The 13,998-nt window shown below is 43.4% G+C and overlaps 1 protein-coding gene across 4 annotated transcripts in view; it reads right to left on the bottom strand.

The window, feature by feature from the left end:
• SCARB1 (scavenger receptor class B member 1) overlaps window positions 1-13,998 on the bottom strand; it is a 69,358-nt gene that overhangs the window by 47,844 nt on the left and 7,516 nt on the right. For all 4 annotated transcript variants that reach the window (XM_087705824.1, XM_087705821.1, XM_087705823.1 and 1 more), the window contains exon 2: window positions 2,220-2,377. In XM_087705824.1, coding sequence (XP_087561950.1) covers window positions 2,220-2,377 — 158 coding nt within the window. The remainder of the gene's footprint in view (window positions 1-2,219; window positions 2,378-13,998) is intronic.

The following is a 13,998-nucleotide window of genomic DNA, read 5'->3' as shown; positions in this document are numbered from 1 at the left end:
TCATGTTCTTTGACCTTCTCCTCTTTTTGTATGTGCCTTTTATGGCATAGGATCCTAAGGGATTCTCTCCAGGTGAGCAAACCACTCCTCTTGCTGTCTTTGCGTGTAGTTTAAGGTTGGTTCTATTCCAGTTCTTTCTCCTATGGTCTCATTTAAAAAAAAAATTAATCCACTCCACTAATACCTCTGCATTTTTTCAGAGCTGGCAGTGAGATGGGTCCCCTCGACCAAGTCCCCTTCTGGTGCACCAAACTTTAGATCTAACTAACATTTGATCTCACTAGCTGCATTCAGTCTATAAACCTTAAACAAAGAGCTGAGAAAAATTGACATAATTCTGAAACTTTCCTTAATTTTTCCCCATCTTCTACTTGGGGCAATTATTTAAATGTAAAGGTTCCCCTCTGTTTCAAAGCCGAAGAGCTAGCGCTGTCTGAAGACGTCTCTGTGGTCATGTGGCCGGCATGACAATGAGAACAATCAACCCATGGGACTGAAGTTGCCTTCAGAAGTTGTGGAAGCTCCATCACTTTCAAGATGAGACTGGACTGCCATTGGTCAGAAATGGTGTAGGGTCTCCTGCTTGGGTGGGGGGTTGGACTAGATGACCTACAAGCAGTGGTGGGATTCAGCCAGTTTGCACTACTTCAGGAGAACCGGTTGTTAAGTTTCTGATTCAGTTTGGTAAACTGGTTGTTGGAAGAAATTATTAGGGCAGAGAACCGGTTGTTAGATTATTTGAATCCCACTACTGCCTACAAGGTCCCTTCCAACTCTGTTAATCTGTAAACTATCAGAAAGAAAGAAAGAAAGAAAGAAAGAAAGAAAGAAAGAAAGAAAGAAAGAAAGAAAGAAAGAAAGAAAGAAAGAAAGAAAGAAAGAAAGAAAGATGGAAAGAAGGGAGGGGGAAAGGAAGGAAGGTGGGGAGGAAGGAAGAATATAAAAGAAAGAAGAGAGGGAGGGAGGGAGGGAGGAAGGAATTGAAACTAATTTCATATCATCAGGAGCAAAACTCTGCTGAAAACAAGACTTAAAATAACCATCCAGAAACACACCCCAGAAAGGACAATACATTAATAACAATGGGAACCAATAACACATAATAATGATATGGCTCTTCCTTTATCGGCTTAATCACCTTCAGGAAAAGCTATAATTTAGTCAGAATTAAATCAGAAAGGCATCTCTGAATGAGCAACCATCCCTAAATGTTTTGCAAATGATTTGATTAACATTCCAGTTCTGGAAAATCTTCCTCCTTGGGCTGAGTTTGGTTATCCCAGTTGATTTGACCATGTTTGCCTCAATTAACCTGGTTTGGCCCGAGGTCAAAATTATACCCTGGTTATGTATATGGGGCCCATGCTAAAGACAGGATTACAGCTGGCTGTGAAGTGTGTTCTTTATCTTTGTGTTGTTGTTACTCAAAAAATACACCACATATCTAGCATTTATTCCAAATTGGCCTTCCTGATGAGATATCAACCAAGGCAATAAACAGTTCAAGAATTCAAGAATGGTAGCATAAAGAACTGTGGCTAAATTAATTAATTAATTCTTTCTTTCTCTTTCTTTAATTGCCCTCCCTCCTTCCTGTCTCTCTCCCTTTCCTTTTTTCCTTCCTTCCTTCCTTCCATCTCCTTGCCTTTCCGCTCTCCCTCCTTCCTGTTTCATTGTCCTCCCTCCTTCCTGTCTCACTCCATTTCTTTTCCTTTCTTCCTTCTCCATTCCCTTCCTTCCTTCTCTCCATTTCCTTCCTCCCATGCATTTCATTGCCCTCCCTCCCTTCCCATCTCCCATCTACCCACCCACCCACCCTCCATCACATCCTTTTTTCTTTTCTTTCTTCCTTCCTGCTCCTTGCCCTTGCTTCCTTTCTTCCTTCCTTCCTTCCCTCCCTCCATTTCCTTCCTTCCTTCCATCCATTTCATTGCCCTCCTCCCTTCCTGTCTCCCACTCACCCTCCATCACTTCCTTTTTTTCTTCTTTCTCTTTGCCTTTCCTTCCTTCCTTCTCTCCCTCCCTCTCTCTATTCTCCTCATTTATTTCCTTCCTTCCTGCACTTCCTCCCTCCCTCCCTTTCCCTCTCCCTTCAACATTAGCTCCTTCTCCTGGGCCTGCCCTCCTGCCCCAAATTTGTAACCAAGATTTATTTGGCTGAGGCAGGCAGAGTCCCTCCCCCAAGCACCTGTGAGCCGAGCCAAGAGAGTAGCGCGCACCTGTACACGTAAGGCCCCCGCTGGCTGACGACTGGCTTGGCGCCTAGAAGGATGTCCTTGGGATTCATCACCTCCATGAAGTAAAAGGAGATGTAGAAGGGCACCGGGAGGTCTTTCCACAGGGTGAACATGGCACTCTTGGGGTCGATTCTGGTATTCTGCAATTGTAATGGAGACGGGTCAGAATTGACAGCTGATCTTCACCAGCTGATGCCAAGCCAAGCCAGTGAGCAAACACAAGTTTACACAATGCACTACACTCGGTTTCACTGGAAGAAGTAGCACCCACCCTTCTCCTAGAACAGTGTTTCTCAACCTTGGCAACTTGAAGATGCCTGGACTTCAAGTCCCAGAATTCCCCAGCCAGCGAATGCTGGGAGTTGAAGTCCAGACATCTTCAAGTTGCCAAGGTTGAGAAACACTGTCCTAGAAGAATGGAATATCCTGGGAAATATTGAAAAGGCAGAATATTATTTTTCCCTGCATCAGAAATGGAGAGACATGTTTTTAGGCAGGAAGCAGACTCACTCTTAATAGCCCCCACCTTTGTCAATGGGCCTGAGCCAGTCTATTCTACACAACAAAGATCTCCCCCTTCAGCTCCAGGGTGATGGGATCAAAGCATGATAGGGTTAACTCTTTACCCATCTCATCACGGGGCACCTGGGAGGAAGCAAGGCTCAACCCAACATGGACTCACAGCCTAGAGAGTTGCCCCTGCATGGCCCCATGGGAGCCTGACAACCAATCAAAATACAAGATCAAAGCCCAAAGAGGGCATAAAACCAGGGACTTTCAGCATCTCGGTTTCTTTTACTTCTTCACCCAACATCTGGAAGCATGTGACCCCCCCCTTTTCTGTTCAGGGCTCAAGCCATGTGATCCTGTCCACCATTAAACCATCTTTCCAAGCAGCCTCCATGTTTCCAGTGTCTTTTCCTCCACTTGGAGCTGAACCCAGAAGGACTTTTCTTCCAACAAAACAAACGTATCTCTTGTTGTTTTTTCCTTCATCTTCATCTTCAATCCTACATTGCTCCCTGGTTAATCCTCGGACTTCAGGTAGTCCTCGACTTACGACAACAAACCGAGCCCGAATTTCCAAGCAAGGCTACTTGTTAAGCGAGCCACGCCTGATTTCACCACCTGATTATTTTTTTTGCCATGGTTGTTAAGCAAAGCACTGTGGTTGTTCAGTGAATCGTGTCATTAAGCAAATCCCATGGACTACTGATGGGAAGCCAGCTGGTTAGGTCACAAATGGCGATCAGGTGACTCCTGGAATGCTACAACCATTGTAACTAATTGCCAAGCACCCCAACTTTGGGCAAAGTTCATCGTGGTCATAAGTGTGAGGACTGGCTTCGAGTCACTTTTATTTTTGTTTCCAGTGCTGTTGTAAATTTGAACGATCGCTAAAGAAATGGCTGTAAGTCAAGAATTACCCACATTAAATTAAGAGCTGGAGGAGACGCCTACAACAATAGAAAAAAGAAAGGGAGGAGGAGAGGAGAGGAGAGGAAGAGGAGGGAAGGAAGATAGAGGTGAGGAGAGGAAGATGGAAGGGAGAAGGAGAGAGGGCAGGAAGGGGAAGAGAAGAGTAGGGGAGAGGTAAGGGAAAAAGGAAGGGAAAGGAGAGAGGAAGGAAGGAAGTAGAGAAGGGAAGGAGGGAGAAAAGAAAGGACCTACAACAATAGAAAAAGAAAGGAAGAGAGGAGGAGAGGAGGAGAGGAGAGGCGAGGAAGAGGAGGGAAGGAAGACAGAGGTGAGGAGAGGAAGATGGAAGAGAGAAGGAGAGAAGGTAGGAAGGGGATGAGGAAGAGAGGAGGAGAGGAGATGGAAGGGAAGAAGGAAGGGAAAGGAGTGAGGAAGTAAGTAGAGAAGGGAGGGAGGGAGGGAGAAAAGAAAGGGAAAAATAAGGTGGTGTCAAAACAGGAGGAAGGGATGGTAAATAAAGCAACCCAAATGGTATGTTATAACCCTGTAAATGGAATGACAAAAGTATAAGAACGACAAATGTAAAAAAGAATAATAACTATGTGAGTGTATACCTATAATTGTACATAGAGAACAAAAAATAAAATAAAAACTTCTGGGGGAAAAAATAATTATCCACCTTGACATCTTGGAGAGAGAAAAACAGAATTAACTTCCAGAGTCACTGGCTTATCACCCGGGACCTCCATTGCTGCTCAAATTTTGGCTGCCTTTTGTTTTTGTGCTTCTGGCTGTTAAATAATTGTGATTCACACAGCCCAAAAGGGATTGTAAATTGTCTAAGTGTTTTAATTATTAGTTAAGGCTTCTAACACTGGAGGGATTTCCCCCTTTTCGGCTGAAACAGGTTGTTTACCCCTTTCAAACCCTGCCCCAAGGGCATGCTTTGTTTCAAACCACAACAGGGGAAAAGGCACCCTTCACTGGGTTCACGCCTGTGTGAAGAAGCCAATTATGACACATTATCCCAATGATTCACTTCGCTTGCGGGGCAATGCCAAAAGCCACCAAAGTCACATCATAGATGTTTACCGGTGGCATTTTAAGATGTATGCAAATAAACATTGGAAGGTGTTTTTTTTTTTTTAATTCCACATTTTCTTTGTCTATGGAGATTCTCTGTCCTCCAGGTCCTTGTTGTCCCAAAGCTGTTTTGTTTTTTTTCAAGAGGAAACTTCCTTGGTTTTTCTTTGAAGAGCTTTCGCTCCTCATCCGAGAAGCTTCTTCAACTCTTGTTGAAGATCTTGCTGAAGAAGCATCCCTGATGAGAGGCGAAATGCCTGCAAAGAAGGGAAACGTCTTCTTTGGCAAGAGTTGAAGAAGCTTCCCAGATGAGAAGTGAAATGTCTTCAAGCAAACACAAAAGTCCAGTTGTCCCAAAGGTGCTTTTTTTTTTTCAAGTGGCAACTGGACTTTCTTGGTTTTTATTTGAAGAGGTTTCACTTCCCATCCGAGAAGCTTCTTCAACTCTTGCCTTGATGCTGAGCCTGACTCCCACGCCTGACTCCTCCTTCCTCCTCTGATTCAGCTGCTGGAGGGGCCGGCGGCTGACAAGCCACAACATGATGTTTATAATTTCTCCAGCTATAAGTCTCTGTTTGTGTGGATGAAACACATCGAGTCAACCTATTTATACATCATGTTTACCTTTGCCCAACGGACTGAACATTTCCCTGAAATCTCCCGCTGGTCACAGAATGCTCTGAATTGTCCAGAAAGCAGAGTTTGTCCCCAAACATGAGGCTAAAATAAGCCACGCTGGACTTGTGGTTTGTGGTTTCATGAGCGCTACAGACACAGGCCAGGAAAGTTAGCTCAACCATCTCTGATTCAAGCGAAAGAGGAACTGGGATCGGCAAACAAATATGCCGGACTCCCTTATTTATCGATTTGGAGGTCACAGACCGCGTTGCAACAGCCACGGTACAAAGCAAGTATGGGAAGTCCTCAACTTACGTTCATTCATTTAGTGACCATTCCATGTTACAATGGCAGTGAAAAAAAGGGGGTTGGGATCCTTTTTTTAACACACTAAATTGCAGCTTCCCTGTGGTGACGCAATCACATTTTGGACGCAACAGGTTGCAGGGTCACGGGGTCATGGGATCCCCTCTTACAACCTTGCAACCAACAAGGAAGCCAACCCTGCTATACCATTTTGACAGCCAAGGCGATTCACTTAACAACGGTGGCAAGAAAGATCGTCAAATGGGGCCAAGCTCCCTTAGCAACTGTCTGGCTTAGCCACAAAAAGGTTGGGCTCAATTGTGCTCGTTAAGTTGAGGGTTACCTGTAAGAGAAACCATTGCAAGAGTCCTGGGCTTATGATCATCACTGCAGCCTGAAATGATGGAGAGTAGAGAACTCTCTCTCTCTTTCTCTCTTTCTCTCTCCTTCTCTCTCTCTCCCCTTCCTTCCTTCCTTTCTCCCTCCCTTCTTTCCACCCTTTCTTCCTTGTTTTGTACCTTCCTTCCTTCCTTCCTTCCGCCCTCCCTTCCTTTCTTTTAGATAGTTTACAGATTAACAGAGTTGGAAGGGACCTTGTAGGCAGTAGTGGGATTCAAATAATTTAACAACCGGTTCCCTCCCTCCCTCCCCCCTTCCTTTCTCCCAGTCCTTTCCTCTAGGTTCTCTTCCCACCACTCCTACTAGCTAGGTGAGGAAGAATCCTTTGCCATCTGAGTTTGGTTTATCCTTGGTTAAATGTTTGTTTTTCTGTCTTTGCAAAGATGGGTAAATTTTGCTTTGGCTGCTGGTAAAGCTTTTTTCCGACTCCTCCTCTCTCAGATTCAGGAATTTCTTTTTAAAAAACAGGTCAGGTCAGAGTCTGTAGGCGTCAGACGCTTCCCAAACCTTTTCTTCATTAGAACTTGTGGTTCTAAGGTGGTGAAAATATTACCTTATGCAATATTGCCTTTTTCATCTCCTGTCTGGGCCTTTGTTGGGTATTCTTGTGGTAGTCTAATCTCTTCTTAAAACCCCAGTGTTGGAGCACCCACAATTTCTGGTGACAAACTGTTTCACTAATTAATTGTTCTTACTTTTAGGAAGTTTCTCCTTAGTTCTAGATTGCTTCTCTCCTTGATTAGTTTCCACCCATTGTTTCTTGTCCTGCCCTCAAGTGCTTTGGAGAATAATTTGACTCCCTCTTCTTTGTGGCAGCCCCTCAAATATTGTAACACTGCTATCATGTCACCCTTAGTTCTTCTTTTTATTAAACTAGGTAGACCAGAACATTTTCTCAACTTCCTGCTCTACATCCCTCCCCAGAATTTAACAGAATAACAGGGATCTTGGAGGTCTTCTAGTCCAACCCCCATTCCAGGCAAGGAACCCTACAGCACTTCAGAGAAATGGTTGTCTGGTCTCTTCTTAAAACCTCCAGTGTTGGAGCACCTACAACATTCTGAAAGCAATCCTTTCCACTTCTTCTCACTGTCAGGAAATTTCTCCTTATTTCCAGGTTGCTTCTCTCCTTGATTAGTTTCCATCCATTGCTTCTTGTCTGCCTCCTGGTGCTTTGGAGAATTGATTGATCCTCCTCTTCTTTGTGGCAGCCCCTGAGATATTGGAAGACTGCTCTCATGTCACCCTGAGTACTTCTCTTCACTAGCCAAGCCCAGTTCTTGCATCTGTTCATCGTCTGTTTTAGCCTCCAGTGCCCTCATCATCCTGGTTGCTCTTCTCTTCACTCTTTCTAGAGTCTCAACTTCATTAAGTTGAAAGCGAGCGAGAACGTTGAAAAAGCAAATCCAGAAGCTTGACATTTTTTTGGCAGGAGATGGGATAGAAGCTGAACGAGCGTGCAAAATCATATCTCTTAATCTTTAGCATTTCTGAGAATCCTTGCCCTGCCTGTTCTTCCTCTAGGCCTACCTGGAAGGACCTGCAGTTCTCTCTGAGTTGGCTCTACCCATAGTAAGATTGCTGGAACAGCACATTAAAAAAATCCTGGATTATCCAGTATCAGTTGTAGTCCCTTGGCATCAAGCAGGTTGCAACTTGAATTCTTCCAGTGAGTCACTGTGTTCCCAAACACCTGGCCCCAAATATCCATTTCCTCAGATGTTACATAATTAAATAGAATAACAGAGTTGGAAGGGACCTTACAGGTCTTCTAGTCCCCTGCTTAGGTAGGAAACCCTACACCACTTCAGACAAATGGTTATCCAACATCTTCTTAAAAGCTTCCAGTGTTGGAGCATTCACAACTTCTGAAGGAAAGTTGTTCCACTGATTCATTGTTCTCACTGTCACAAAATTTCTCCTTAAGTTCTAGGTTGCTTCTCTCCTTGATTAGTTTCTATCCATTGCTTCTTGTTCTACCCTCAGATGCTTTGGAGAATAGTTTGACTCCCTCTTCTTTGTGGCAGCCCCTGAGATATTTGAAGACTGCTATCATGTCTCCCCTAGTTCTTCTTTTCATTAAACTAGCCATATCCAGTTCCTGCAACCGTTCTTCATATGTTTTAGCCTCCAGTCCCCGAATCATCCTGGTTGCTCTTCTCTGCACTCTTTCTAGAGTCTCCACATCTTTTGTATAGTGTGGTGACCAAAACTGGATGCAGTACTCTAGCTGTGTTCAATGACCATGTGATTCACTTAATGATTGCTGTATAAATTGTCGTAAAATCAGAACTGACTCAACATCTTCTTAAAAACTTCCAGTGTTGGAGCATTTACAACTTCTGGAGGCAAGTTCTGCCACTGATTAATTGTTCTAACTGTCAGGAAATTTCCCCCTAGTTCTAGGTTGCTTCTCTCCTTGATTAGTTTCCACCCATTGCTTCTTGTCCTGCCCTCAGCGGCTTTGGAGAATAGCTTGACTCCCTCTTTTTGGGGGCAGCCCCTGAGATATTAAAACACTGCTATCACGTGTCCCCTGGTCCTTCTTTTCCTTAAACTAGACATGAAAAGAACCAGGGGAGACGTGATAGCAGTCTTCCAGTATCTCAGGGGCTGCCATAAAGAAGAGGGAGTCAAGCTATATATACAGGTAGGCCTCAACTTACCACATCAAGTGACGGTTCCAAGTTTCAACGGCACTGGAAAAAAATGACATTAACAGATCTACACTTGATGTTTATAATCTCATTTGATACCAGAAGGGCAAGCGATGCCTCTGATGCAATAGCCAAAGCAAATCTACGGGTTTTTTGTGCCTGTAAGTAAGGCAAACCATCAATTTGACAAACCACTCAAGATCGGCTTTTGATCTTTAAAACATAGTGTATAAAACAAGAATATTCAGGATTGTACGCTGCAGCCAGGGCCAAAATCAGATATTTCCCTGCACAAGGAGTCCTTGATGTAACAACAGTGACGGTTCAAAGTCACAACAGCAATGAAATAAGTGACTTTTGTCCGTTTTTCACACAACTGTTGCAACATCCCCATTTTGATCCCCACGTGGTCAAATTTCACAAGCCTGGTCTCTGGATCGATCATCTGTATGACAATTGCCATCCCTTAGGATCCAGAGATCCTCTTTTTTCGACCTTCTGACTAGCCAAGTTAATGGGGAATCCAGACTGACTTAACAGCTGTGATACTAACTTAACAATTAACTAACTAGTGCAGTGTTTCACTTAACAACTGCGGCAAGAAAAGTCGTAAAAGGGGGCAGAACTCAAATGTTTCCTTTAGCAACAGAAACTTTGGGCTCAACTGTGGTTGTAAGTCAAGGACTGCCTGTATTTAATCTCCAAATGGTCACCATCAAGGCTGGACATTCAGAAGGTCATTCCAATTAATATAGATAATATATTTAATTTATATATAAATTGAAAATAAGTAATAATTAGCTGGAAAGAGGAGAGGTGGAAGTATGGTATTACTATGTATGTTGAAGAAGATCAAATGAACAAGGGTTCGTTTAGTGACGGTTCAAAGTTGCAAACGGCACTGAAGAAAGAGACTTATGGAGATAAAAATTCAGAGGCTTGGTAAATGGATCCCATTTATGACAATTGCAGTTCCCTGGGATCATGCAATCCCCTTTTGCGATCTTCTGAGACACAAACTCTTAAACGACCGTGTTAACTAACTTAAGAAATCCAATCATTCAACTTCACAACCGTGGGAAAGAAAAGTCACAAAAACAAGGGAACAAATCGCCTAAGAAATGTTTTGCTTAGTGACATAAACGTTGGGCTCAATTGTGGTCATAACTCAAGGACTACCTGCCTTGCCTGGGAAGGCTGACAAGGAAACAGGAAGCACAATCAGAAGAAAGGATTGTGCCTGGCTAGGTGGCTCTGTGGCTAAGGCACTGAGCTTGTCGATCAGAAAGGTCGGCAGTTCGGCCATTCGAATCCCTAGTATAAGTCTCCTGTGTGAGCAGGGGGTTGGACTAGAAGACCTCTAAGGTCCCTTCCAGCTCTGTCCCTTCCCTTCTGTTCTGTAATGGCTGAATTCTTAAAACCCCAGAATTTCAATGCAAGCTTTTGGATAAAACACAGCCTTAATTAAAACCGGTGTTTTTGAAACTTGCCACATGAAGGTGTATGGACTTCAACTCCCAGAATTCACCTCCCCCAGCTAGTAATGGCTAGAGAATGCAGCGAGTTAGTCCACACCATCTTCAAGTTGCCGAATTTTAAAAACATGGCTTTAAATTCTTGGGTAATCTTTTCCTCTAAGGACCTAATCCTCTTGAGTAACTCTAATTAGCACACAGTATAATCCATAGGTGTGATTCCCCTTCATTAGCAGATTTACCATGTTCTACACATGCTCTTTTTAATTCCATTTGATACCAGAAAGGCAAGATAATGCCTCAGAGGCAGGGGTTTAGGTATGTTGGTCTTGTTGTATTTGGGTCTTTTCCCGTGTAAGATTGAGATTGTCTTGGCAACGTTTCGGCGAAGTCTCACTCGCCATCCTCAGGCTGGTGTTTTTGGCTTTGTGCTTGTGCGAGTAAAGCATGGTCAGAGCTGCAGTCTCTCTAAAAATCTTGGTGGGGATGTGTGGAGTGCTGGCTTTCTTGCTGTAAGTGGGTTGATTGGCTGTGTATTTGCATCCTGATTGGTAGATGGAGTTGATGTTTGTAGATCGGTCGGCTGTTTTGTGTCATCATGTGTGGCTGAGGTGCTGGCTGTGTGTCCGTTGTTTGTCAGCTAGGCTTTTGGTTCTTGGCTACAGAGTTGTGTGATGGGATTGTGCGTTTAAGTAGCAGTTGGTGTGTGTTTTTTTCCCGGTAGATGGAGTGTCCTAGGGAGCCATTGGGTTTTTTGTAGATTAGGACATCCAGAAAAGGAAGGTGGTTGTTTGCTTCTGTTTCCATAGTGAATTGTATTTTGGGGTGTAGGCTGTTGAGATGTGTGAGGAAGTTGTCCAGTTTTTCTTTCCCATGTGGCCAGATTACGAAAGTGTCATCAACATATCTAAGACAGAGTTTGGGTTTTGTTCAGATTTGTCTAAGGCATTAGTTTCAAAATGTTCCATGTATAAGTTTGCAATGACGGGTGAGAGGGGTGATCCCATGGGTGCTCCTTCTACCTGTTTGTATCTTTGTCCATTATGGATGAAGTACGTGTTGGTTAGGTGGTGGTTGGTCAGGTCCAGGATGTGCTTAGGGGAGTTGTGTTTGTTCTGGATAGCTGTCAAGGCTTTTTTTATAGGCACTTGGGTGAAGAGGGATATGACATCGAAGCTCATTAGTAGGTCGCTGGGTTGTAGGTTTTGTTTCTTTATTATTTCTATGAAGTGGAGTGAGTTTTGTACGTGTGAGGTAATGGATTCTGTGTAGGGGTGAAGTTGTTTGGTAAGGAATTTGGCAAGATTCTGTAGAGGTGAGCCTATGGAGCTGACTATGGGTCTGAGTGGTGTTCCTTCTTTGTGTATATATCAAAGGCACCACAGATAAAAATCAGCAAAATTCTCCACAAGCACAATATCAAGGCAGCTTTCAGCACTGACCAAAAAATAGCCAACATCTTAAGAGACCCCAAAAACAAGATCCAGCTAGAAAACCAAGGAGTCTATGAAATACCATGCAAAATCTGCCCTGCCACATACATTGGACAAACTAATAGGAGAATAAATGCACGCATCACAGAACACAAGAACACAGTCAGAAAAAAAGAAAAAACTTCCTCCCTTTTCCAGCACCTTAAAGCTACAGGACATGAAATTAATTTTGAAGGAACCAACTTAATCTCCAAAACTGAACACTTCAACAAGAGAATAATTATGGAAGCCATTGAAATAGAGAAACACCCCCACAACATAAATAAATGTGATGATACCTCCCGCCTACCAGACATCTGGAAACCAACCCTAGTCAACAAATGAACCACCGCCCAGGTCATTACAATACAAAAGAACAATACATTGTATAAATTGAAAATAAGTAATAATTAAATGGAAAGCTGAGAAGCGATGATATTATTATGTATGTTCAAGAAGATCATTGACATTAGAATGGGACATTGAAATATTGAATAACTACTTTAAAATAATCAAGTACATCAATATTAGGATTATAGAAATTTGATTAATGTAATAATTGATTGTTATTTGTATTAACATGAACCATACCCAGAGGCCCTGCTGTTCATGTATTGATGTTGATATATATGTTTAAAAATGAAAACCCAATAAACCTTTTTTTAAAAAGAAGCTCAGCCAAGACATGCAAAGGGCCAATTACTTTGGAAGGTGAGGGGTGGGGGGAATGACACTTTGCACAATCTGGCTTTTCGGGGGTTAACTTCAATCCTGGTTCAGCAAATTGACCCACATGCTCAGCGATCTCTGACAGAGCTAACCATAATACGATGTGACAAGCGAGATCCAAAGAGCGCAGGAGGCGAAAGGAGGCTCTCTGTTTGCAATGAAGTGTGCTGTACAAATGGAGGCAAGTGGAAAGAAAGGGAAAAAACAAACCCCACAATACAATCTCATAATGCTCATATTCTTACAGCTATTCTCGTCCTTGTAATTTTATTTTTTTGGCTCAAATATGTACGCCCACTTGGAGTGCCAGCTTAAGGAGCCACGGAAGACTGGCAGCTTTGTTTCCTACTGGGAGTTATTTAAGGCTGATTTTTGAATATGCCTTTCTCTCTCTTCTCCCCCTCTCTCTCTTCTCTCTTTTTCTCTCTTCTCCTTCTCTCCTTTCTCTTCTCTTTCTCCTCTGTCCCCTTCTCTCCTTCTCTTCCCCTCTCTCTTGTTGCTCTTTCTCTTCTCTCCACCTTCTCTCTCTTTTCTCTCTTCTCTCTTTTTCTCTCCTCCCTCTACCTCTCTTTTTCTGTCTCTTCCCTCTCTCTTCCCTCTGTCTCTCTCTTCTATCTCTTCTCTCTTCTCCCACTCTCCTGTCTCTCTCCCTTCTCTCTTTCTCCTCTCTCTTCTCTGTCTCCTCTTTCTCTCCTCTCTCTTCTGTCTCTCCCTTGCCTCTTCTCCTCTCTCTCGTCTCTCTTCCTCTCTCCTGTTTTCTTCTCTCTCACACTCTTCTCCCTCTCCTCTCTTTCTCTCCTCTCTCTTCTGTCTCTCCCTTGCCTCTTCTCCTCTCTCTCGTCTCTCTTCCTCTCTCTCGTTTTCTTCTCTCTCTCTCTTCTGTCTCTCGTCTCTTTCTCTTCTTTTTACCTTCTCTCTCCTCTCTCTCTTGATTCTTTTTCTCATCTCTCTCTCGTCTCTTTCTCTCTCTTTCTCTTCTCTCTTTCTCCTCTCCCTCTCCTGCCCCCCTCTCTCTTGCAGTCAGAGAGGCATGCAAATTGCAGAATGGCACACCAACCCCCTTTTAATCCCTTACTTTGGATTCAATCTCTAACAGGATTCCTCTGACAGTTCCCAACCACTTCACTACCCATCTCCTTTCCCTTTCCAAGCTAGAATTCAAACTGTCTCCTTCAGCTTTTTGAGAGTTGGCCAGGCAGAAGCGAAACTCGAAATTCAAGCATTTTAGGTCGTGCAACTTCCCTAATCCTCTTTCAAAAAATTTGTGCGTCTGCCCTTCTTAAGATACGGGATCAACATAATATTGTATCTTTCCTCTGTTCCTTTTATTAGGGTTTTGAGAAGTTCCTTAATCTGGGGAAAAACCGCACACGGGCGCACACACACACACACACACACACACACACACACACACACACACACACACAGGAAATCGTAAACAGGAATCCTTGGCCAAAAATCAGCTTTAGGGCACCAGAGAAACAGCGACTCATTCTCAGACATTAAACATTGCCCTCTTGCTACCCCGTCTTTCCCCCAAAATAATACAGGGTCTTATTTTCTTTTGACCCCTGAAATAAGTGCTTGGCCTTATTATTTTTGA

Source organism: Thamnophis sirtalis, unplaced genomic scaffold (assembly GCF_051295495.1).
Source record: "Thamnophis sirtalis isolate CommonGarterSnake01/CBP01778 unplaced genomic scaffold, rThaSir2_p1.2 scaffold_2, whole genome shotgun sequence".
NCBI classification, from domain to species: Eukaryota; Metazoa; Chordata; class Lepidosauria; order Squamata; family Natricidae; genus Thamnophis; species Thamnophis sirtalis.
Note: the sequence above shows the minus strand (reverse complement) of the source record. Positions and strands in the feature narration are given on the sequence as shown.